Source organism: Sebastes umbrosus, chromosome 20 (assembly GCF_015220745.1).
Source record: "Sebastes umbrosus isolate fSebUmb1 chromosome 20, fSebUmb1.pri, whole genome shotgun sequence".
Taxonomy (NCBI): domain Eukaryota; kingdom Metazoa; phylum Chordata; class Actinopteri; order Perciformes; family Sebastidae; genus Sebastes; species Sebastes umbrosus.
In genome coordinates, this window is record NC_051288.1 from 19321226 (window position 1) to 19348232 (window position 27007).

Genomic DNA, 27007 nt, shown 5'->3' on the forward strand with positions numbered 1-27007 from the left:
AACAGTACACTACAAGATGTTTCTAAAAAAACATTTGAGGAGAGAAATAGACATTACAGTAACAGAATATTGATTCATATTTGATCAGCGCTGCCTAGTTTGACCGTTTGATTATTATAGAATGGCTTTTCCAATCAGCTGAATTTAAGTCTTTTGTATGCTTGTGTGCTGATGTGCATATGTAATTGTATGAATATATATATGCTTGTGTCTTTATTTTCCCATTCTATTGTTTTTAATTTAATTATTTATGTTTCATTGTTTTCTGCTGTCTATGATGTGAATTTCCTTGGAAAGCACTTTGTGCTTTGGGCTTGAAAAGTGCTCCACCAATAAAATTATTATTATTATTATTATTGATCGGCGAGTGATTGACAGATGCTCAGAGAAGGAAAGGCTCCAGCTCGGCTCTGATTGGTTGTTTTCCGGTCTGTGAAATCTTGCAGATGCCATTATAGGAGCACTTTTTTTCAGATTACCTGTCTCATGCACTATATACTGTCATGATATTGTGACCTTTTTATTATTAAAAATAACTTATTTTTTTAATATTATATTTGCTCCATTTCTACCCACTGCTGTTTTAAAGTGTGTGAGAAACAAACAAAAATGAGAGAGATTTGTAAATTGAGAAGGCCTTTTCATTTTGTCCCCAACATCCCAGCCAACATGATTATGTGGCCCCCACATGGGTTATGCTGGGGGTACCTGGGTACCAAGTGGGTATGGGCCCAAAATGGACATCTTATCTGGGACCCACCTGGATCAACTAAGGTGATCCCACATGGGCTCCCCATGTGGGCTACCCAAGTGGGTTATATGTGGGTCACTACTGGGAAATTACACGGGCTCAGAATGGGCAACACGAATGGCGCCCACTTGGGTCAACTAAGTAGGTCCCATGGGCTCCCCATGTGGGCTACCTGTGTGGGTCCTAGTTGGGTCACTACTGAGAAATTAGTGCATGCACTGTTAAGAATTCCCCAGTAAAATAACAGTAAAGAACTGGCAGCAGGGTTGCCTTTATGTTACTGTAAAATTAACATTATTATACTGTCGCTGAAATGAACAGCTTTGTACTGTTAATGAAAAATACAGTTTGAATTTTTTTACAGTTAATTTACTGTTTAAAGATACATTATATAGCTGTTTTTCACTTTTCTTTTACATTATCTTACTGATTTGTTTTAATGCACTATTTAGGCTGTATTTTTACATACATTTTAATAAACATTATTTTTTGCCTAGATGAATAGACTTAGCAGGTTACAGACATAGGAATAGTCCCACTTAATACAATTAAAGGCACTTGTTAGGAAAAAGGCTATAATAGACTTGTTGACACTTTTCCCAAAATGTCTATCTATAGCTGTCTACAAGCACAGAATGCAAACCAGAACAACATGTGAGTGAAGAACAATAAAGCTAATTCCCTGATTTTACAATCATGTACAATGTACAAGCCTCACATGTGCAGATCAGGTCCCAGAATTAAAAAAATACTGTATGAAACTGTTACTGATGATACTTTAGACAGTTGATCAGCAGTAAGGTGCTGTTTTTTAAGAATGCATTATAGTTCAGTTAAAAAACGGCCTATGAGCGTAATTTAACAGGTTTTCTTTTGTATTAACAGTAAAGCACTGTTTTTTTTTTTTAGCAATAACAGGTTAATACTGTTGAAATCCTGCTGTAAATTAACAGCAATTGTTTACAATGTGGGCTCAGAATGGGCAACACAAATGGCGCCCACTTGGATCAACTAAGTTAGTCTCACATGGGCTCCCCATGTGGGCTACCTGTGTGGGTCCTAGTTGGGTCACTAATGGGAAATTAGTGCATTGGGCCAACATGGAAACTGTGGACAAACCCACTTACAACCTATATTTCAGGCCATGTAGTCCCTATGTAGAATTTAAACCTGGGGCCGAGATGGGTTTTGGTTTATGTTGCCCAGATTGGGCCCATATAACACCCAGTGTACTCCTGCATGAAACCCACAAGGGCAATTGGCATGGGGCCATTATGGAACCAGTGGACAATCCCATATAGGGCCAATTTTTCAGCCCATTTACTACCCACATGGGCCCCCACATACACATGTTGGCTGGGATGCTTCACTGAATCCCTGACTTCCTTTTTACACTATAGCACCAGAGAGAGGTAGAGGTAAAGGCCATCGTCACTGTCACTCACGGATTTAATCATTCGGATCTATACTCCGGGTTTCTCGCCTTATTTTCTGCCTCCGGTAATTGCGTTTCTGTTTCGTGTGAGTGCCATGGTGAGTGCGCGCTGTCCAAGGTGCTGCAGCAGCAGCAGCAGCGCACGGCCCCGCCCATCACCCTCTATACCTCACACACTCTCTCTCTCGCGACCACGTGACGTTCCCTCTGCCGAGTCTCGCGGAGAGCATCAGACTGCACCTTTTCCTCCTCAAGAGAGAGAGAGAGACGTAGAGTTAGAGAGAGAGAGAGAGCGAGGGGGAGAGCAATAGCACCTTGTCGCCTCGAGGCGAGCCTGTGATAATTTTGTCCCTGTCCGGTAGACCGGCTCTACTCTATCTACCTACCACCAAGGCGCGCGGGGTGCTCTCCTCTCCCCTCTCTCGTGGCTTCGGAAAGGGAAACCGATGAGTCGCGCGCCGCACTGTTACCACGGACACCACAGGATGATGTGCGTGAGGTAGGTCCGTTTAAATGTGCCTGCATGAAGCATGGATGGAGGGAAAACAGCCGTTGAGGTGAAAAACAGCCGTTGGAGGGGTTAAAACAGCCGTTGGAGGGGGAAAAACTAGCCGTTGGAGGGGGAACAACTAGCCGTTGGAGGGATAAAACAGCCGTTGGTGAGGTAAAAAACTAGCCGTTGGAGGGATAAAACAGCCGTTGGAGGGGTAAAAACAGCCGTTGGAGGGGAAAACTAGCCGTTGGGTTGTGTTTATTAACCGGGGTGAGGCTGTCTTATCACCGTTACAGGTTGAGATGTCAATTAAAACTGAGTTTTTTAAAATAAATAAAGTAATTACCGGTTAGTTAGTTAGTTAGGGGCGCAGGTGATGGAGGTGTAGCTACTAGTAGTAACGGGCGCGAAGGAGGAAAAAAATGGAGAGAGGGAGATATGGCTGCAAATCGAGAATCGATATTTCAACCGCATTCATTCACCCCCCCCGTCTATCTATCAATAACTGCCGTTTTTCCTTTCAAAATATGCGCGGAAACTATGTGCCTACTGTGTGTGGTTGGTGTGTGGTGTGTGAAGCCGACATTAGGATGTTTTTGTGGTGTTTTTGTGTGTGATTGTGTTGTTAAAAAATGAGCTCCGGAGCCGTTAATTCGATAAAGCGAGGCGGTTTGAGTCATCCGCCGCAGCGCGCGCTGCTGCTGCTGCTGCTCCCGCTCTTTGTGATGTAGCTATAACAGCAGAATGGTGGCCGTGAGGTGGTGTTAACCGTTATTAATTAATTTTAAATATATATATGTATTTTTTTAAATGAGTTAAGGCGTCTTGTTAAGATTAATGTTAAGTCTCAGAAGTGATTAAGAAATTATACGTTATGACGTTAAGGCAGTAGCAGGTATGCCACCTTATAAAAATCTCCTGCGGCATGATGGGAGATCTGAGGAGGTGCTGTTTGTGTGTATGTGCCTATATACTGTATAGGCCTATGTATGTTTAGCTCATGATGTGTGGGGCTGTATGGAAATGTAGGTTTTATTGTCTTGATTTGGGCCTGTTAAATGTGACAATAGTGATGTCTGTGAGTGTGTGTGCACAAAATGCATGAGAGAGAGTAATTTGAGAATAATAGCAGGCTTGGTGTGTGTGTGTGTGTGTGTGTGTGTGTGTGTGTGAGTTGCATGCGTGTTTACGTGTGTGTGTGTGTGACCCTGGTTGATTGTGCCGTCTCTGTTCTCTCTGTAGGTCGCTGGAGAGAGTGATGACGTGGCAGTGAAAGACACACATACCTCACTTGCACACACACTGTATTTTGCCCACACACGCACACACACACACACACATTAAGTCTTGCCCTACTAAGACAGAGAAGAGAGGAGGTGGAGAGAAAAATTCTGCTATGACGGTGTCATTTCTCTCCATTACCAATGTGTGAGCCACACACCTACGCGCACACACTCATACTCCGTGGGGAGTTGCCTTCATGGGGGGATAAGGCCCTATCTAGGGCACAAAGATGGAGTTCACTTCCTATTCGTCACTTATCTAACACTCACGCAGATGTACGCGCAAATACACACACCTGGAATCTCATATGTCGGAAGTGAAGAATGAAAGACTGAATGGAGAGCAGACGTTGAGCATATCAGAGAAGACACAAGCGCCAGAGAAGATTCTCCGAGCGCGCTGAAAGGACGGAGGGAGCTGCCCGCTTGACCCCCCTCCTCCGCTGGAGCGCTATCCTCGACTTGTTAAGAGCATTACCAAGAAAGCAGGGTACACCTGAGACGAGTCTTCTACGAAAGTGCCCTACAGTTGTCACCATGAGCTGTAGGCTAGAGGGAACACCCCAACTCTAGCCTCTATCTCCTCCAGTGTGTGTGTGAGTGTGAGAGCGAGTGTGTGTATGACTGTGATGGCAGTGTGTGTTTGGGCGGCAGCCCCCCTACTCTTCCTGGGGCTGTGCCTGTGCAGCGTGGGGGGCCAGGCCCAAGGGGAGGTCCTGGAGTTTGGAGGCGTGTCCAGCCAGTGGGGGCGGTTCCCAGTGTGGAACGCCTGCTGCGAAAGCGTGCTGAGCTTCAGCCTGCGGACTCATAGCCAGGAAGGCCTGCTGCTCTACCTGGACGATGAGGGCTTCTGCGACTTCCTGGAGCTGCTGCTTCTCCACGGCCACCTCCGCCTGCGCTTCTCCATCTTCTGCGCTGAGCCGGCAGAGCTGCAATCAGGTGTGGCGTTGAGTGACGGACACTGGCACGCAGTGCGTGTCAAGCGGGACTGGCGGAACACCTCGTTGGAGGTGGACGGGCGACTGGAGGGATGGGCGGAAGTGAAGAGCAAGAGAAGAGACATGACAATATTCAGCCACACCTACATGGGCGGGGTGACGCCAGAGCTCCACTCCTCGCCTTTGCGCCTCACATCCCCTTCGGTTAGGGAACACCCCGCCTTCCGTGGCTGGATCACGGCGGTGAACATCAACGGCTCACTGGCGACGTTGGACAGTTCGGAGGGCATCACAAGAACAGCTGGCTGTGGGCCGGATCACCAGTGCCAGAACGGAGGGTTGTGCAGCGTGGTCAACGACCAGGCCGTCTGCGACTGCTCCGACACCGGTTACCAAGGCAAAGACTGCAGCGAAGGTAAGGCCCAGAACCATGCTGACCCATCATCTCATCCTTTACATACACACACACATACATGGGAATATGCACATACATTTACATTTATGGATCTCCAAATCACCTCAAACTCCAAACACCAGGTCCTTCAGTGTAGACATCTATTTTTCATTCACACCTGCACAGCTGCCTTCAGTCGGTGCGTACGGACCAGCAGCCATCACAAACAGTGCAAGACATGCATACTGATTATGTTTGATATTGATTTTTTTCATGGCTGCAAATGACTCCCAATTTAGTATGTACCTCCAGAACCCAGGAAGCTAAGCCCCCTCACAAGAAGCGCAGTCAGTTTAGTGAAGCTGAAGGTGGGAGCTTGAGAACAGCTGTTCTGAGCTGCAGTCAAGCTCAAGAGTCTGGAGACAAATTCCCAAAACTCACTGGATACCTGGCTGGCACTTTTAAAGCCTTGATGGGCTCAGTTGGTGTGTTTGGCAAAACACAATAACCATATAGATCCAGTATGGATGTGGTTGTTGGCTTGTGTTGAGAAGCTTTAATTGGAACTAGGCTAAGAGGCTGGAAATCAGTGGCTGTTACATGGCTGACACCTGGCTGCTTGTGTTAATGGATTTGCATTGATTCTAGTTGGCCTTCACAGGTGGTACAATACGTAGGGTGTTGTGATGGAGTGTATTCAATCTATCGCCTGCCATTATTTTGAACAGCCTGTTAAGATGCTCTGTTTGTGTGAGCGTGTGTGTGTTCTTATGCATTATAAAAGAGGAAATAGTGTCCTGTCAGTAGTACATAATAAATATGAAAAATTGTGACAATAAACACACTTTTATGGGGAAGAGGCAAAAGAAAAAAAAAAGCTGTTTCACAAATGATTTCTCAACCCTTTAAGAACATCCTCCCTTAATACTGTCAAACAAGCCTTTGGTCAATACAAGTGCTAATACACAGGGCACTGTAATGACGACCATTACAAAAACGAAACAGCTGCTTAATGAACTCAGCTACCTTGTTATGGCCGGTACTGCAAATGCTTTCATTTCCCCCCGCTTAGATGTGTGTGTCATCAGATTCGCTTCAGTTCATTCAAGAGCAAATCTGCATTCTTAATCAATAGCGCTCTCAACTCCTGCATCATGTTTTCCGGCGTTGCCTCGGCGAATCGAAATTTTAATGACACAAATGCATCTGACAAAAATGGCCGAGTGGCCTTGCCGTGTCACCGTTTGTCACCGATCTGACCTCACACCCCTGCCCAGCACCGCTGTCAGCATCACACCTCCCTTTTAGCCACACACCATATCACACCCGAGCATTTAGTGGGCAGTGGGATTGCCTAGGTTACCAGGGAGACAGGACTAATAGGGAGACCTCATGCCAGGAGTGTTTCTCCGTCCTTGCTCTTCCGTCCTTCGTCCCTACCCCCATTCCTCAGCTCCTTGCTGCCTACAGCTGCCTCAGCTCGTAGTGACTTCAGGCATCATGTCTGCCACACAGATCTACTCTATTTACATGTTTGTGGTGGTGAGTGTGTGTTTGTATGTTTATGTATCCCAGGCATCCTAAAGGCGATAATGGTCTTAATTTTCCAAGCAGTTGGGGAAGGTAGCTGGTGCGTTATGCTCACTAGTGCTGAAATGAGTTGAGAATTGAAAGAGAAATAATTAATTATTTAAGTAGAGCTGCAACAACTAGTCAATTAATCAACAAGTTGCTCAAGAGAACGTTATAATTGATAATTTTCAAGCAAAAATGCCAAACATTTGCTTATCCCAGCATCTGAAATGTGTAAATTTGATGCTTTTCTTCATCATATATGATAGTAAACTTGACCACTGGTCTTAATTTTCCAAGCAGGTGGGGAAGGTAGCTGGTGCGTTATGCTCACCAGTGTTAAAATTAGTTGTAGATTGACAGAGAAATAATTAATGATTTAAGTAGAGCTGCAACTAGTCAATTAATCGACAAGTTGCTCGAGAGAACGTTATAATTGATATTTTTCCAAGCAAAAAGGCCAAACATTTGCTTGGTCCAGCATCTGAAATGTGTAAATTTTATGCTTTTCTTCATCATATATGATAGTAAAGTTGACCAGTGGTCTTAATTTTCCAAGCAGGTGGGGGAGGTAGCTGGTGCGTTATCCTTACTAGTGCTGAAATGAGCTGATGATTGACAGAGAAATAATTAATTTTCTAAGTACAGCTGTAATGATTAGTGAATTAATTGTCAAGTTGCTTGAGAGAAAGTTATGTAATTGATCATTTTTCAAGCAGAAATGCCAAACATTTGCTTGTTTCAGCCTCTCAAATGTGTAAATTTGATGCTTTTATTTGTCATATATGATAGTACTGTAAACTGAATATATTTGAGTTCTGGAATGATGGTTGAATAAAACAAGCTATCTGATGATGTCACTTTGGGCTGTGCAAAATCCTAATTTTTCACTATTTTATAGACAAAACTAGTAAATAATCTGCAGATCATGAAAATAATCATAGTTGCAGCCTTACATTTACGCTACCTGTAAAGCTAGAATGCCAAACATTCCCCTGTTTCAGCCTCTAAAATGTAAAGATTTGTTGCTTTTGTTTTATACTGTTGGTCAGACAAAACAGCAACTTGTGCTTTGGGAAATAGTGACTGACATTTTTCTCTATTTTTTTAGACATTTTATAGACTAAACGATCAATTGATGAATCTAAATCATTGACAAATTCATAGATAATGAGCGCAATTGCTTCTACAAGTGGGGTGTCTATACGTTCAGGAAGTGACAGGTGAAGCTATGATCAGCTCTCTGCAGGAACTCGGTGCTGCGCTGAGAACTACGTCTGATCCAAGCCAGTTTAATCCAGTCTGCTGTTTTTTCGCTGCTGGTTAGGGCACATTGGGAGACACGGACAGCACTGACACACACATACCTGCACAAACACATGCAACACAAACATGCAAACACATGGAGGAACACATTCACACAGTGTGCAGCCTCCAGCACCACCATTAGTCACATCACCACTGAGGTACCTAACAGCAGTGTAGCTCAGCTCTACAGGCTAAATGGGAGGTGCAGACATTTTACATAAAGGCTCTCACTTGATGCAATACCTGCTTTTGGACTGGCACTTTATCGCTCAACAAGAGGCTACTTATTCCTTTTAAGGGGCTGTTTTATATTCCTAGATGGACTCACATTTCAATTATGAGTGATGCCAAGTGTTGCTGAGTAGAACAAGCGCTAAAATAGTTTTTTCTCTTGGCAGTAGTGGCCGGTGTTAGTAAGAGTAGACTCATAAAATGGTTCCAGTTAGGAGGTCTGCTTGGATGCATGTACACGGGGTGAGTAGAATTTGGTTGTATCATGTGAAATCATATAGCATTACCAGAATAAATTCTGCTTATATTCTGCATTGGCTTCACATTTCCAGCCGATTAGACTGTTGTCAGGCTATTAAATAGGTGTTATCAGTCGCTATAAGCCCCATAGATGTGGGTCAATAGGGGCCTACTACACCCACTAGTAGGTTTTATCATCTATTCACATCGTAGGTCACCGAAAGAAAGAATAAAAGAACATGCCAGCGACCATAGTAATTATGAAAGGTAGAAGTCAAGCGCTGTACTATGGACAGTTTTCACCCAGGAGACCGGAGTTCGCAACCAACAATGTGTAGTTATCTTTGTGTTCGTAATTATTTTAAGCCAAAACACAGTGTTTTTCTCTAAAATTAAATAAGTCTTTTTTTTGCACAAACCTAAAGAACTTGTTGTTTTATTGCCTAAACCTAATGCTTTTTTGCCTAATCCTAAAGAAGTTGTAGTTTTGTTTCCTATACCTTTTAGGCAAGAAGCTTTTTTGTTTGTGTTCAAAACGTAACATTTCATTCAGTTTTACAACATGTTAGAACGTGTTGCTTTTAAATTTCACTTTTACTTTAACGTAGCAGGCATAGTAGGCCCCTAATGACCCACATATATGGTGCTTATAGTGACTGATGACGCCTATGTAATGGCCTGATAATAATCGAACCGGGTGACATTTCAGAGTTTAGGTTGAAATTTCTGCAGGGTTTAGAGTATGATAGTTAGATGATGGTGGAGATTGAGCGTAGCTTAATGGCTGGTTTTAAAAGGTAATTTCATGTCTTTTCTTTGGTTACTCACTGGTGGTGATATAACGATAATTCACGGACATTAGCTCAGGAAAGTGATTCAAGGGATGCAGATATTCCAGTAAACCAGCGGCTTTTCAGACAGAAATAAACAGCCGCAAATGGGGCCAGTTAACAAAAACATAAACCATGGACAACAGAGTGCAACAACATCTTAAGAGTATTTTCGATGCCTGGTTCTTATCTCAGACCTCTCTGAATCATGGAACTCGTTCTCCGAAAATAGATACAGAGAGGTCTGGGCAGATGATGTATTCTTTGTGGACGGTTTTAAATTTTTTGGTCGGCTCAGTGGAATATCTCCGACCACAGGGTCCGCAGGCTGAGCTAATATCCATGCATCAATATCACTACCAGTGAGTAACTCATACCAACTTATAGTATGTCAAAAGAAATCTCTCGTCAGGTGCACTCTGGAGAAGAGAATTCAAAGGTTGTGTCTGAGAGAAATTAAGTGGATGGCAAAGGGAGCAGGGAATAAAAGCTCGGGTCAAAATCCATCTTTGAATGAAGAAAAAAATACGACGATAACAGCATCTAAGGGTTTGTGACTGAACTGATTGTATATAGTGGAAACATAGCGGCCTCTTGATAAATGGGGACCATTTATGAATCCATAAGTCCTGTGTAGTTGTTTTGAAAGAGTCAGACAGAGTCGGTGTGAAGGTGTATCTCTCATATGATACCTTGAAATTACTGTGTTATTTTGAACCCAGCCAACCTCACTGAAGCTGCACAATAAGATGAAAATATAACCCTCTGAAAATTAGAAAAAGCCTGTTATGAATCTTTAATATAGAATGAGCATGCTCTGCTAGAAGAAAAAATCCTTAGGAGCTTGTTTGAAACCAGAAATAAGTAATATGACTGTGGCAGAGCTAGTTTCCGTACACGTTTACAATGACACAATATCTTCAAGGCTCCCTAATGATCCACTTTTATTCACCCTCATATTTTTGGCAGACTTGTGACAAGCTTAGAAACATTTGCAAAGCAATATAATATTATATACTCTATGGGTTTTTTTTTCCCTCCCCTGAAAGACAGTATATTACATCTTTTATACCAGTGTGAGGAAGGGTTTTGTTCCAAAGCACAACAATATGTCAGTTTTGGAGAACCAAATAAGAATCTAGCGAAGAGAGTGTGGGCAGGGCTATGCATAAATGTAATTACTGTCTAAGCCGTTCTGCCCTCCAGTGAAGGCATGGTGAACTGGGCTTGTTAGGCCTGGCCTGGCTGGAGTTGTCCTTGAGGGCAAATTGCTGTTAGCATGCTAATGGCTCCACCTGTTTCTGCCATGCTACTAGCACAAGGGCAGAGGCAAGGAAACACAGCACACGCAGCTCAGAATACACACACACTTACATTCACAAAAACAAACACACACACTGTCAACTGAACCATGCATGTCCCCTCGTCTCCCTGCACTGCTAATCCATCCCTACATATTTTATATTTCCCTGCTATTCTACTGTCATATTCAATGTTAGTGTGTGTGTGTCTGTATGCGTGAAAGACAGAGAGAGTGAGGGAGAGGTTGTGCGACCGAATGTGTGTGTTTTGCATGCTATCTGTCGGGGGGCTCTGGGGAGAGGAAGCGGCTGCAAGGTAAGTTCTGGGGTAAACGGCTCTTGAATCCAAACATACAGGTAGGAAAGTATATTATCGCCCCCCCACACCCCTTCCCCCCTCTGTATCTACAAGTGTGGGTGTGCCCTTTATGTATTATGTACACATGTGGAGTCATACAGAGAGGTTGTTTGTTTTTTTAAAATGCGGCTGTATATAGACAAACCTCAGTTTTGGCTACCAGTGCAGCATGGTATCCATTGTGACGTTTTGCGTGGACTTTGCATGTATGTTACCACGGTAACCCTGGACGGGTGTGCATGTACAGTAAGTAGCCATGGTAACCCAAGGGCTTAGCATGCATGTTAATGAATGTCTGTCTCTCTCTCTCCTCGCCCGGCCGCGACACCTTTCCAGAGCACAGCTACACTCCAGGTAGGTTGCACTTCTATCTATCTGTCTTTCTCTCTATGTCTGTCTATATTTAAGTTCCTGCTCTATATTCAAACATCTCTTTCTTTGCTTCTCTATCTGATCTCTTTTTCCAAGATTTATTCTTAACATTCCTTTAGCTCTATCGTCATCTTGTGTTCACCTCTCTCCCATTTTCTATCTTTTTTCATGTCCGTCTTGTCCTTTTTCATTCTTCCTTCTGGCCTTCATTACATATTCTATTGTGGAAACACAGATCAAGGTAGCCAGCGTAAATGTATGTTGGTCTGTGTGGGTATGTAGGAGTTTGTTGCTGACACCTGGTAAGTTCCACATCCCATGAGCAATCATCTGAAGTGGCTCTCGCCTCAAGGTTACAGAGACATACCGTAGGCACATATACAAACACTGTACTGGCTGTATGCAGACGTCTGTGTGCGTACCTGTTTGTGCGTAGGATCGCAGCCTAGGATGAGTAAGTGTCTTCAAAGCGAGTTTTTTTTTAGACATTTTTGAATAATTTAGAGGACTCGTACACACACACATGCACACACACTTTTACACAGAGGACTCTAGCGTTCAGCAGCATGTCATTGACAAACTCCTGTATCACAAAAACACATATATGCACACACACACACTTCACGCCCCATGATCCTTTGCTGTGCTGACTGTGCTCTTGTCTTCTTTTAAGGTCTGGCACACCTGATGATTGGCGACCAAGGTATGGCCTCCTCTTACCTCACTTCCTGTTGTCCTCTGCTATACCATCACCCCCCTACCTCCTCACCCCCACACTCACAACTCCCTGTATCCCTCCCCCACTTCATCACCACCTGGCGCGGGAGGAAGTTGTCTCTCTAGGCACTGAACTAAGGTCAGTTTTTTTTTCTGTAATTGAGATTTCTTCATTTTAAAATGGTCCCATTTGGTCTCATCAAGAGTTTCAGTTTTAATTTAAACTGAAATGGATGACTTGCAGTGGAGCAATTACATAATAATAAATGAAATATGGCCTTTAAGATAATTTTTTTGGTTTGATTTTTGAAGAGAGTGATGATGAGCCTGAGAGCAACTTCTGCTGGGATATATACTATAATCATGGCTGCTGATGTGGGAGGGGGTAATGGGAGGGTTTAGACGGCTGCGGCTTGACGGTGCTTGGCTGGGTTAGACGTGGCAGGGCTCCATGTCATGGAAATGGAGCTAAGGGCCGAATGACCGACTGACTCCATGGATGGTTTGAACTGGTCTTTATTCTTCCACCTCATTTCATTTTCTCTCATCTGTATGTAAGAGTTCGATGGAGAGCGTTTAGTGTGTGTGCGCGTGCATGATGCATATATATATATATGTGTGCTTTTATATCACGGTTTGGATCAATGACTGTGGCAGTTTTCACAGGAACACTCCCACATTCATCCATGGCTTTTTATCGGCTTCCAGCATGTCTCGCTCTGCCGCCGCTGCTCCTCACATGGGCTCCTGCTCATACATTGGCGAGCACATGTGATTCTGAACAGATCATGTTCCTGTGCTGTTACACCTCAACGCCAAAGTTGTCCAGTGTTTTTTGCCCCCTTTTTAAATTGTTCACTGATGAACTCTCATTTCGGTTAAATTGGAATGTTTCATTTTTTGGTAAGGTAAGCTGTCGATGCATGTGTGTGCGAGCGTGCTCATACTAAAGCATGCGTGCGAATGAATCGGCAGCTTCGGCCTACGGTGCTTTTGAAAATCTGAAGGTAGGTACCGCTGGGTCGGTCGGCTCCGCATGACGCTGATGAATGCACTGATTGACCCACATAAAAGACAGGCCTGACCGTGACAGGCTGATCCGCGTCTATTGTGCTCTTTGATTGGATGAGAGAGGACATGATGGCGGCTGTCTCCCATTGTGACAGCGCTGGCCGCCATGTATTTGCTGAAATGTGCCATTTAATGAAACGTTCATCCGAGCTGGTGGAAGGAAATATCTTGAATAGAGCTCAAATGATGTCTTCATCCATCTATCGCAGTGAGACATCTCTGTTCTGACAAGTATATTTCTATATTTTTGTGGCTCCTATAGTGCTGGAGATTCTGCCTTAAAATGCCTGGCATGAATCATCCAGGTGGCAGTGAGAATTTAATTGCTTCATCTGGCTTACGCTCAGCATTTTAAATCACCTGCTCAAGGACCGTCATGTATTAACATATGTTTCCAGCATTATTACACAATGTATTCAGTGTATTTGTGTATAGTGGATGCCCTCACTATAACGGATGTTTGGATTGTGATACATTGAATGTAGAGCTGTGGCTGATTTTTCCTTTAATTTTTTTCAACCTTTGAAGTCTCTTTCAGAGAGTGTACACATGAAAAAGCGGTGTGTGTAATGTGTGTGTTTTCGCTCTGCATACTGAAGAGTAAAGGCTGTCAAATGGTGCAGACGAAGCCTAGCTTAGGTTAGCTCAGCGTAAAGAGGCTTTTTGAGGAGCCCGCAAAGCTGAAATGAGTTTCTTTGAGGGGGCGGATTGGGGTATGGGGAGGGGGGGGGCCTTAGAAAGATATATAGCATGTGTGTCTGCTTGTGTGTGTGCGTGTGCTGGAGAAATTGAGAAAAAGCGACTGTGCCTGTGAGAGAAGAGCTAAAGGAATGAATGATAGAGCGAGCAGAGAGGGAAAGAGGAAGCGAGGGGGAGATAAAGTGAGTCGTCTTCTCTCCTGTGATGTAGAGCAACTGCCTGTATCTGCAAAGGGACAGCGGTGCTCCCGTCTGCCCTCCCAGCCCAGTCATTCTGCAAGGGACATCAGCCCTGATGGGAAGCCCTGGACCTTTCCCCTCCTTCATAAAACACAGCTATCATTCTCCCTGGAAACGATACCCACAGATCACTAATCACTTTGAGTGGGTGAAAATGCACGAATTGTGGAGGGAAGAAAGAAAAGAGGGAGCCAAATTGGATTTTCATAAGTATCGAGCAACCAAAGGAAGAGGGGGAAATGGATTTTTTTCTTTTTTTTTTGAAAAGTATTGAGCAGCAATAATCTGGATGGAAAATGTGCTTAAAGCCAAGTAGCAGATTTTGCCCTTTCTCTTCTCTCTGTCTGGCCAAGAATAGACTGTGAAGGGTCCTGGGTGAATGAGTGATTGTAGGTGCTGAGTAGGACTGAGGAGTGGCTCTTGGACGTAATTGGAAGCGATGCTCGTTTATGATATTTATTTACTTAGTTTTAGTCTTGAGGCGGGTTGTCTGGTTAATAACAGTTGTTTGTGTGCATGTCCAAGTGTTCTCGATATCAATCCAGCAATCTGTGCGCGGCATAGACAAGTGGTCAGCTTCGCTTGAAGTGACCTTTACACGCGCGCTTACGTGAACGGGCGGACAAACAGACACTCACACACCATAACCTTTAGAGAGTGCCCGCTGAGTAGGTGAGTGAGTGTGCGTTCAGTGTAAATATGCATGAGTAAGGCTGCCTGCACATATTCTTCACGGTCAGTGGATGAAGGCAGGACGGAGAGCGAGGTGCGTGCATGTTTCTGTGAGTCTTGTGTGAGTGTGCGTTCAGGGGAGGTGGATTGTGAGTCATCACTTGTGACTCATAAAGCGTCGGCAATCAAAGCGGCTCATTTTAACACATTGTCTTATGGCAAAACCACACAGATGGAAGCACACTCCGCCACACACACACACACAGACACACACATGGTCAGTGTCACACTCTTTCTCTTTAAATTGCCTCTTTTGTTTTTGTCCCTCCACCTCGCTTTCGTTTTCTCCCCCGACACACACGTGTGCGTGCTTTTCTCACAATAACACACACACACACACACACACACGCAGAGGATGGGCTCCGTGCTGACTCCACCATATGTGAGGTTGGGAGTGGTAGCAGACGCCAAGACAAGAGGAACCAGGCAGTACCAGCAAAGTACAGCATGTCTCCTACCTCTTACTCATCATCATCTAACAGGCCTAATAATAAATCACACTAGGACTGATTATCCTTTAATAAATTACAGTCACTGAAACTGAATTAGAAAACATATTTGTGTTATTTAAATTATAAATAATATGATTATTATTATTATAGGATTTCTCAGCTTATCTCTGTCAGGTGTTGTTTTGAGGTTTTAGTGCTCAAGTAATCACTCGATCATCTGAAAGTGAATCAACAACAATTTCGATAAATGATAAATTATAGAAGTTTCTTATTCATCTCAAATGTCTTTTTAAATTTTATATCAATTAGGGCAGCAGCTAATGATTTATTTCATTATCGATTAATCAGAATTATTTTTTTGATCAATCGATCCATTGTTTTGTTTATTAAATGTCAGAAATGAGTGAAAAATGCCTGTTATAATTCCTGCGTCTTCAAATGTCTTGTTTGTCTGACCAACAGTCATAAACCCAAATTATTCAATATACTATCATGAATGACAAAGAAAAGCATCAAATTCTAGCATATATATTGTTTTTCGATAATCAAAATAGTGCTGATTAATTTTTCCTGTTGATTGACTGATTGATTAATTGATGAGTCATTGCAGCTCTATCATTGTAAATAAAATATTTTTTGGTCCATTGTTCGTAATTTGAAGACGTTAGCTTGGGCTCTGGCAACTTGTGATGGGTATTTTTTTTTTTTACTATATTCTGACATGTTATAGACTAAACAATTAATCAGTTAATTGAAAAAATAATCAACGGATTAATCGACTACTAACTACTCATAACTAATCGTTACTTGCAGATCTAGTAGAAAGCAATGAAGAAAGTTGCATTATGCTTGTGCCTGTAGGTGTAGTGAATCAACTGTCCATGTAAACACAGCGTTATCACATAATTAGATCAGTTTTTTTAAGAGAATTTTTACATTAGGGCTGCAACTAACTATTATTTTCATTGTCAATTAATCTTTCGATTATTTTCTCGATTAGTTGTTTGGTCTATAAAATGTCAGAAAGTGTTGATCATTGTTTCCCAAAGCCCAAGATGACGTCCTTAAATGTCTTGTTTTGTCCACAACTCAAAGATATTCAGTTTACTGTCATAGAGGAGTAAATAAACCAGAAAATATTCACATTTAAGAAACTGCAATCAGAGAATTTAGATTTATTTCTCTTAAAAAATGACTCACACTGACTCATCGATGATCAAAATAGTTGGCGAATAATTTAATAGTTGACAAATAATCGATTAATCGTTGAAGCCTTGAAGTAAATACTGTAATACACTGTATATTTGTCAGTCATTAGCTACTGTAGTTGTAATGCTTACATAATTCAGCAAAACGGGCAAGTGAGCAGCGCTCAACTGGAGGTGAGAGAGAGAGCCGCTTGGTGTTAAGAGGCAAGTGTCTGGTGATTGGCTGCCTGCCCGACTGACTGGCATGAATTTGGCTCCTGATGGCCACATCTTGAGCTGTGAATAAAAAAAAACCTGTTAAAACTAAGTTGTGCCCCCTCTGGCCATCAGCAGCGATAAAGCAATCGCAACAAAGTTTTTACTGCAAAATGCACAATTTTTCTGGATATACTCTTTCCGCTAATGGGACTAATTCTGCCTCTATACTCTCCACCACTAACGCCCATTACAGTTCGGTACTACAACACTCATTAATGCTTAACACCCATGCAGCTCTTGTAATGAAAGTCACAGCGCTACATAGAGAGCTCTACCCCCACATTATCAGGGAGATGCACCGTTACAGAACTCACCATGGGAAATGTGAAGCAATCCCACCAGCAAATGTATACATTTACTAGTAATTGTATGCAATTACCATCCTGTTAGCAAGTACGCATTAACATATTCGCACATCCACCGCGACGCTAATAGGAAACACACAAAGCCGATGCACCCTGTAATCGCCTAAAAATAAAGACATCAAACGGACTCCCCGTTTACAGAGGATGAAGGGAAAAGATAGAGCGGAGGCTGGCTGCGAGTTTGCGAGGGAGGGGTGGGCAGCATAGGGGTAAAGGAGTGTAGAAAAGTGATGGTGAGGACAGATAGGAGCGCATTCAGAAAGTGGGAAAGGAGAGGTGGAAAGAGAAGGTCGGAGACGCAGAGGGAGACAGGAAGGGAGATAAGACTGCAGCGTTTCTCAGCAGGGGCGCCGCATCTCTCCTTGGGCTCCCCGACATGACACAGTCTCGCATCAGCCAGGATGGTATTCATGAGTGATGCAGATACCTCACACACAAGCACACACGCAAACACAGGCAAGTCGGTGCTCCAGTTGTCTCCTACCTGTTCTAGCACTTTCCATTGTGTCTGCGTGGGTGCTGAGAGCAGTGGCCCAATTGGCGATTCACTCCAGTACCCCATCTGGCATTTGAAGTTCATTTCTTTGCTGTTTGCCAAAACAAGAACAAACACGTGAACAAGGATATACACACACACTTGCACTGACGGGCGTTGCACACATACACATACTCATTTACTCGTTGTGGTGCTTGTCTGGAATAACTACGACAACTGAAATCGCCACAGCATTCATTAAAAACCCATTACATTACCTTTATGAAAAGAGGTCTTTATGCACTTGTTATTTGTTAACAACCTGCTGTAAGGCGTTTCATTAGGTGTGTGTGTGTGTGTGTGTGTGTGTGTGTGGGACAGGGCAGTACGTGTGTGGATTTACATGCATGAGTATTTGCCTCCGTGGGTATATTTAACTGCCTAAATGCACATTTTCTCAGCGCTTTATGGTCTCCTCTGTGCATATGTGCCATGATGTATGTACGTGTGCTTGCGTGCACGACCGTGTGCGTGTGTGTGTGTGTGTCTAACACGGATGAAACTGACTCTGATCTTATCCAGCTTAAGACAAATACACTGTTCTGCCTGCAGACATTGTCATGGAAACAAGCCGGTTTCCCTGGGTACCAGAGAGAAGGCCAAATTCAAGCTACAGACACAGAGAGAGAGAGAGAGAGAGAGAGAGAGATGAGCAAAGATAAAAGAAACAAAAAGGGACAAGAAATAAAAGATTGAACATAATGGCAGGAAGTGTGCTGTTCATTGTTTTTTCTTCAAATGAAATTCAAAGGGATTAACAATATAGGATATTATTAAGTTATGTACCATTTGTGTCAAATAAATTCACTTAGAAAAGGCCATATCTGCTCAAGAACAATTTGATCTTTAATGTATTTTACTATTTACCAAGAAAAAAGCTCCTTTTGACTATTTTTTATCACAGTAAATTGAATATACAGTATTTGGGTTTTGAAGACATGACATTGGACTCTTGGATATTGCGACTATTCACTATTGTATGCAGTGGTGGGAGAAGTATACTGACCTTTTACTTAGGTAAAAGTAGCAATACTACCGTGTAAAAAAAAAAGTCCTGCTGTCAAAGTTAACGAGATAATAACGCGTTAACGCAACTAATTTCTTTAACGCAACTTACGTTTTTTAGGTTGAAGCAGGCTCATTTTTAAAGCTAGAGTGCCCACTTTGTGATAATCAAATGCAGTTTGGGGTAAGTCATAGTCAAGACAGACAGCTGTTGTTGCCTGTTGGGCTTGAGTTTGCCTTGTTATGATTTGAGCATATTTTTTATGCTAAATGCAGTACCTGTGAGGGTTTCTGGACAATATTTGTCATAGTTTTGTGTTGTTAATTGATTTCCAATAATAAATATATACATACGTTTGCATAAAGCAAGCATATTTGCCCACTCCCATGTTGATAAGATTATTAAATACTTACTACAATACAAATCTCCCTTTTAAGGTACATTTTGAACAGATAAAGATGCAATTAATATGCGATTAATCGCGATTAACTATTTGAATCGATTGAAAGCCCTAGTTCAAAGTCTTACCTCAGTATAAGCACAAAACTATTCGCATCAAAATATACTTAAACTATCAAAAGTAAAAGTACTCATTCTGCAGAATAATATATATTATGTTATTGAATTACATTTAGTGATGCATGAGTTCATCACTTTCATATTACAGCTGGTAAAGGTGGATGTATTAGTTGATTTTTTTCTATTAATAATCTGAATATGCAAAGTAACTAAAGCTGTAAATGTAGTGGTGTAAAAAACAATATTTACTCTCCAAATGGAGTGAAGTAAGTAAAAAGTAACATAAGATGTAAATACTTTAGTCAAATAAAAGTACTTAAGTACAGTACTTGAGTAAATGTACTTCATCCACCACTGATTTTATGTTTATTATATTTTAGAAAATGAACAACTACTGCTATAATTGATTAATTGTTTGTCATTTTTCAAGTAAAAATGCCCCAAAATTTGATGGTTCCAGCTTCTCAAAAGGGAGAATTAGCTGCTTTTCATTCAATCATCTTAATATTGTAGTAAATTGAATATCTTTTGAGTGTTTGTCAGACAAAACAAAACATTTGGTGATATCACCGGGGGCATTTTGACACTATTTACTGCTCCAAAGACAAAGCAATTAATCAATTAACCAAGAAAACAACCTGCCGATTAACAGATTATGAGAACAAATTGTCAAAGCAGTGTTTTTTAAACTGTTTGCTGGAAAATGAAATGCATTCAATTTAACAACAACAAGGAATAAGAGCTCAACGTTGCAGACAACCAATCTGTCACTTGTGTCCTGACAGTAATATCCTCCTCTACAGTATTGCTCCCTTGGCTGTGATGTGATAGCCCAATCGCTTTTAAAGCCAGATGCTGTATATCACTGAATAGAGATGGAAACGGCCGTCGTAGCCTTTAGTGAACTTGGCTGTGTAGGATTTTCACACTTTAACTTAATGTAGAGACTATGCATATGTTAGCATACATTTACATACATTTCCCGCACTGGTCATCTGTCTGTATACTGTATGAGTGCGTAGTTAATCCACCTGTCTGTCATTAAGGAGGGATGCCTTCATGCCGGATGTTTGAGTTTTGTGTGTGTGTGTGTGTGTGTGTTTGCGTGTGTGGACAGTCTGAGAGGAGCTGATAGCAGAACTGCATGGTGGGCTAAAAACGAGGTGCAGGGGAATTGCAGTGTGCTATCTCCAGAATGACAGGGCTGCCATGATTGAGGCTCGCTACACTAGGATTTAGATACACCAGCATTTTTCTCTTTCGTTCTCTCTAGCCATCCATCCCTCGCTCTCTGCCACTCCCTTTCCTTGTCTCTCTTTCTACCCCTCTACCTCTTTCTCTTCCATTTTGTGTCGCCCATCTCAATGAGTCTCTCCGTCTCCCCTCTTTTATCCCTTCTTCTTTCAAATTCCCCCCTGTGCATCATCTTTCCCCCCTTTTTTTCTTCTCCACCCTGCATCTTTTCCACCCTGCTCCCTCTATCAGGTGCTGTATAATGTAGGCTCCCCTGATGTGCTCCCAGCCTCCATCCGCCATTTTGATTCAGTACAGCTGTCCATGATAATGTACTGTTCACTCAATCACTCTTTCTCTCTCTCTCTCTCTCGCCCTCCTTTTCCATCTCTCTCCCTGACACACACACACATGCACGAACACATCCGTATTTGCTGTCGCCCCTGTAACACAGGGTTGCCATGGAAATGACAAATTAGAGTGTGAAACGTTGAGGAGGAAACCCATGAGAAGAGACAAAGCCACACACACTCTGCCATATGCACACAAACACAGAGAGAAATCCAAGTGATGTGTGTTTGATCGGCGGAGGGGCGGTACAGTTGCAGCTGGTCCCAGTAGCAGCAACCATCAGATCAGTTATTCACTCTCTCCCTCCTGCCTCCCCACAGGCTGCTTTATTCATTAGAGTAGGCCTAGTAGTTTAATGATAGCCTTCAAAGTCTAACGCCAATCATCTTCCGTCTTTACATTCTTGATTAATTTACTTCTTCTTTCGCGTACTAGTTCCTCGCACGTTTTTTCCTGGTCATTTCTTACACCATTTCCTCCTTCCTCTCCTCTCCTCTCCTTCTTTCCTTTCCTCTCTTGTCCTTTTCTTAAGCAACTTAATTTAATCAGATCGTCTCAGTGAGATCAAGGTCTGTTTCTCAAGGGAGAGCTGTGAAAAAGAAAAACATTTTCAGTCCGATAAGGCTGCAACTTAAGATTATTATCAGTGTCACTTAAACTGTTTATCACTTTTTCAATTGCTCGATTGACTGTTTCGTCTGAATAATATCAGAAAATAGTGAAAAAAAATACCCATCAGAATTTCCCAAAATTACATCTTCAGATTGTTTTGCCCGACTAACGGTCCAAGATCCTAACATATCCAATTTACACAGAGAAAAGCAGCAAATCCTAATATTTCAAAAGCTTGAGCTGACAAACTTCTGGTATTTTTACTTAAGAAATTACTTAAACAACCAATTGATTCTTAAGGCTGTTGTTAATTATTCTTCTGTCTAATTACCAATCAATGAATCGACTAATCATTCCAGTGCTACAACCAGACCTTACATAGATACAACCACACGAACAGCGAATTTATAGAGAGATTACCTCACTTACCTCCCTTAATCAGGTGGTTTCATTGACAAATAATAAAGATCATTTTCAAGAAAGAGAAATATTTACAGTCAGACCTCACATTCAACTGGTCACAAGAAGTCACAAGAAACAACATAAAAAAACAACAGATAATAAAGCGTTGAAATCTACACAGGAAGTAAAAGAACCAAGCTTGAGAGAATCCTTTTTTTTTTAAACTTTATTCAATCATGTAGTAGGGCTGGCCTCGACCAAGAAAATTCTTAGTTGACTAAAGGCCTTTACACACCGATGACGTGAAGAATAAACACGAAAATGCAAAATACTCGCCTGCGAATATTATACATCTTAGGCTTTTATTGTGAAAGGTCAGAACAGAAGAAGTGGATCTGGTCTACGCTGCCTTTGTCAAAGTTGAAAGGAGTAATAAAGTTTTCCGCGTTGGTTCGAGCTACAGAGCCTCCGTGTTGTTGTTTCATAAATATAGGCGCAACTAAACCCGTTATACACAACGTGATTGGTTGATGCCTTTATTCGTGGTGCGAAAGATCAGAAAATCGACCTTGTTATGGAAAAAAATTACATAGCTTTTTCGTCATGTAATATTCGCATTCTGTGTGAAAGAATTTATTTATTTATTCATTATCTGTGGGCTGGAGCCAATCCCTGCTGACATTGGCTGAAGGCGGGGTACACCTTGACAGGTCGCCAGACTATCACAGGGCTGACACATAGAGACCGACAACCATTCACACTCACATTCACACCTACGGGCAATTTAGAGTCAACAGTTAACCTGCTTGTCTTTGGACTGTGGGAGGAAGCAGGAGAACCCAGAGAAAACCCACGCTAACACGGGGAGAACATGCAAACTCCACACAGAAGGGCCGCAAGCCGGATTCGAACCTGAGAAGCTCTTGCTGTGAGACGACAGGGCTAACCGCTGCACCACATGACAAAAACATTTAAAAAAAATATATTAGCATGCAAATTAATCTCATAAAAAAAAAACTCCCCCAGTGTGTAAAGGTCTTAACACGATTTTGTTGATTTAATGAGTTTCTCCACAAAGAATCACACAAAAGCACCACTTTAAATCTTGTGTTTACCAGAGATGTGCTCGTGAGTTTCTTGGAAAAAAGCATATAAATAACAAATAATCGACTAAAGAAATCTTAGTCGACTAAAACCAAAACGACCGATTTGTCGACTAATCTATCACCCTATCACGTAGTGTCTTTAAGATCAAGGCCTTTTTTGCAATCAGCAAAATGAAAAACATTTACAGTCAGACTTAACATACAACCCCGCAGACAGCCCACAAGAAACCTTGAGTTAACCAACTAATAGAGAGAAAATGAGCCATATGAAACATAAGGTAATAGTGCCTAAAAAATCTCCCTTCTTTTCCTCTTTCCTTTCTCTGTATTCCTTCACCGTCCTGCTCTCCTGCTCTGATCGACAGTGCTCTCCACAGGATGAAGTGTGACATGTGGTGTGTATGTCAGTGTCTGTCTCACTGTTTACTCTGAGCTAATACTGACTCACTCCATTAATCTGAGCTACAACAGATCCACTCCAACCTGCCCACTTGAGAGCGTGTGCGCTTTAGGCACATCTGTACACTGAATACATGCATGCACGACACATGTTCGTCATTGTGCTTGTGACACCCAATATGCATTTTGTAGCCTGATTTGTGTGCGTGAGTGCGCGTGTGCGCCCGTTGTTGTTGCGAGCCAGAGCTTCCAGATCGATGCAGATGCTTTATGTGCTCCTGTCTAGTTTAATGACATGTCTGTAAATTAGCAACAGAATGGTGGAGCACCACACTGAAACCTAATGGCACCTCTGTAAATTACCGCTAGAATGCTGCTGGACGGCTGCGTGTGTTCTCATTGTGAACAACTTGGCTCCCCCCCCCTCACTCCGCCACCTCATCTACATTTGTCTACGTGTGTGTGATTGTGTTATAGCATTTGTGGCTGTTCTTTCTCTGCGTGTGTGTGTGTGTGTGTGTGTTTTTGTGTGTGTCTCCCTCCTTCTCCTCGCTCTCGCTCCTCTCAGTAAAGACTAGCCCGAGGCCCTGAGTTGGTAATAGCTTTTCTGACAGCAATACACCAATATTTACAGAGACCAGCACCCACCCACACCCCCGCACATTTCATGCACACATAAAAAAGCCTATATTCGTCCGCACACATTCACATGCTTGAACACGCACATTTTAGGCATGCACACACACACACGCTCTTAATTAACATGCTGGGAGGGAAGGCATCACACACTAGGGGGAACTCACACACATGCTGGCATACAACTTGTTGTTTCTCACTCACATATTGGCATTCACACTTTTTGGGTTCTTTTTTTTCATGCAACCGAAGCAAAGAAAGACAATTTGCCACAATTGCTCTTTGAATTGTGATATATTCTCACTTTTTCCTTCTCATTATTCTCCCCGTGTTATATTCACTCAAGTGCGGCCAATTCCATTTCAGCGCTCTTCTCTCTGCCTCTCGCTACCTTAATAACCTATTACACTTCAGTCTATTCATTACGTGGCAATCCCTCCCCTCCCTCCCTTCCCACCTCTCCACCAAGTGTCTGTCTTGCTCCAGCCTGACCTAGTGTGTGCGTTAAATTCCCCCTCTGTTCTCCTCATTATCGTGAACTACAAGTTTATGCCAGAGGCTCCTCAGAGCAGAGAGAAAAGGAGGCCAACGAGACGCGAGGAGAGGAATGGTGGCGTGAAGCTTAAAGGGAGGTGTGAGAGATATAGGGATGGTGGTGAGAGCGGATGCGGAGGAAGGGTGATGCTTTTAGGGGGGGGGGATGGGTGTGAAGGAGACAGATAATGTTGCCCCTGCTTGTGTATGCCAGCACAATAGTATGATCGTTTTCTCGCAGATATGTGTAGGTGTGCACATTTGTTCCTCTGCTGGCTTGTGGCTGCGCAGTTCTGTGTGAGTAGGTGTAAGAGAGTAGATAAGAGAGTATGAGCTTAAGGATGATGGATTGCAAAACCTTGGTCTCGTGTCCTTGGGGGTCACTGAGGGTGTGCAAGGTAAGTTGCCATTGGCCGTCTGCTTGTTATTCTGAATTCTAATTGGCCTGCTTTGGCTGCCGCGATGCTTTACAGGCCGCTGCTCTCCATCTTTGATCCCTCTCGAAACCTTCGCTAACCTCTACACATAGATACGCAGACACGCACATTCTGGCTTTTGACGAACATCACGAAATGAGCCCTGTTGTCAAACAAGACCACATCACTTCCGACTGCCAGCACAGCTGTTCTCTCAAAAGGGAGGATGGCAGGTTTCATAACGAGTTTGGAACGCTGCAGACTCACGACTGTCTCTCTCGTATCCACACTGTTTAATCTCCAACCCACATGAGTGATCAAAGCTTGTTTACACACCACTCCATGTACGATTAGAGGTATGGAAGGAAGTGTTTCTTCCAAGTGCTGGCATCAGTGAGGCTTTGCTTGACAATAACAACATTTTCAGCATCTTGAACAATATGTTTTGTACTGCACATCCAAATCAAATTTAACCAGGCCCGGCAGAGCTTTGTTTTACTCGGCTGGCTCTGATGAACACCCACCATTTTATCATCTTTGAGCATATTGTGAAGAGCAGTGTGGGAAGAAGCAGTGTAGCTTGGATATTGTGGTAATCATTATGATAATGTTCAACAAGAATGTAATGTCTCTTCACTTCTTTGTTCTTCCTCCCTCCTCTTCCACCTCTCCCTTTCTGTCTCAGCCCGCGAGGAGTATGTCGCCACCTTCAAGGGCTCCGAGTACTTCTGCTACGACTTGTCGCCCAACCCCATCCAGTCTAGCAGCGATGAAATCACACTCTCCTTCAAGACGCTGCAGCGCAACGGCCTGATGCTGCACACCGGCAAGTCAGCCGACTACGTTAACCTGGCACTGAAGAACGGAGCCGTGTCGCTTGTCATCAACCTCGGCTCCGGGGCCTTCGAGGCCCTGGTGGAGCCCGTCAACGGCAAGTTCAACGACAACGCCTGGCACGACGTCAAGGTCACCCGCAACCTGAGACAGGTAACCAGACAAACAGGAGGTGGAGGAGTGAGCGACCGAGCAAACAGGAGGTGGAGAGGAGATATGAAATGGGTTACGATATTGATAAGAGAAGAAAGAGGGAGGGACAAAAAGATTCCAAGTGGTAGACTAACGGATGGATGGAAGCATGCTTGGATTTCAGTTAGTGATGAAGTGATGAGCAATCATTGGAAAATTAATTGATAACAGTTTTGAGGACCCTTTGTCAAGCAAACATGCCAATTTGCTTGTTTCAGCTCATCATTTGTGAGGTTTTCCTTGTTTTATATAATTATTAGGGCTGTCAAAGTTACACGATAATAACGCCACAAATTTCTTAATTTCTATTTTTTTGATTGTAGCGGGCTCAGTTTTAAAGCTAGAGTGAAGATACTGGCATCATATGAAACTTGAAAACCTAAAGAGTCATGTCATACTAGCTTGTCGCAAAGGAGGCCAAATAACGTTCCAAATTTACGCTACATTTTGGCGAGGAGAAAGTGGCAGGGCCATTTTCAAAGGGGTCCCTTGACCTCTGACCTCAAGATATATGAATGAAAAAGGGTTCTATGGGTATCCACGAGTCTCCCCTTTACAGACATGCCCACTTTATGATAATCACATGCAGTTTGGGGCAAGTCATAGTCAAGTCAGCACACTGACACTCTGACAGCTGTTGTTGCCTGTTGGGCTGCAGTTTATGATTGAGCATATTATTTTATGCTAAATGCAGTACCTGTGAGGGTTTCTGGACAATATTTGTCATTTTTTTGTGTTGTTAATTGATTTCCAATAATAAATATATGCATAAAGCAGCATATTTACCCACTCCCATGTTGATAAGAATATTAAATACTTGACAAATCTCCTTTTAAAAGGTACATTTTGAACAGATAAAAAATGTGCGATTTAATCGTGATTAACTATTTTAATTGATTGACAGCCCTAATTATTGTAAATTGAATATCTTTTGGTTTTGGACTGTTTGTTTGGACCAAACAACACTTTTGAATACTTGAGCTCT

The 27007-nt window shown here is 42.7% G+C and overlaps 1 protein-coding gene across 25 annotated transcripts in view; it reads left to right on the forward strand.

Moving 5' to 3' along the window:
- The first annotated feature begins 2419 nt into the window (after positions 1-2419).
- Positions 2420-27007, forward strand: part of nrxn1a (neurexin 1a) — a 64999-nt gene continuing 40411 nt past the window's right edge. For 9 of the 25 annotated variants that reach the window (XM_037753943.1, XM_037753959.1, XM_037753950.1 and 6 more), the window contains exons 1-5: positions 2423-2685; positions 3922-5315; positions 11471-11488; positions 12180-12209; positions 25682-25983. In XM_037753943.1, coding sequence (XP_037609871.1) covers positions 4583-5315; positions 11471-11488; positions 12180-12209; positions 25682-25983 — 1083 coding nt within the window. In that variant the 5' untranslated portion in view covers positions 2423-2685; positions 3922-4582. Of the gene's footprint in view, positions 2686-3485; positions 3638-3921; positions 5316-11470; positions 11489-12179; positions 12210-25681; positions 25984-27007 lie in introns of those variants that run through there. The other 16 variants (XM_037753951.1, XM_037753952.1, XM_037753957.1 and 13 more) reach the window with 8 other exon arrangements.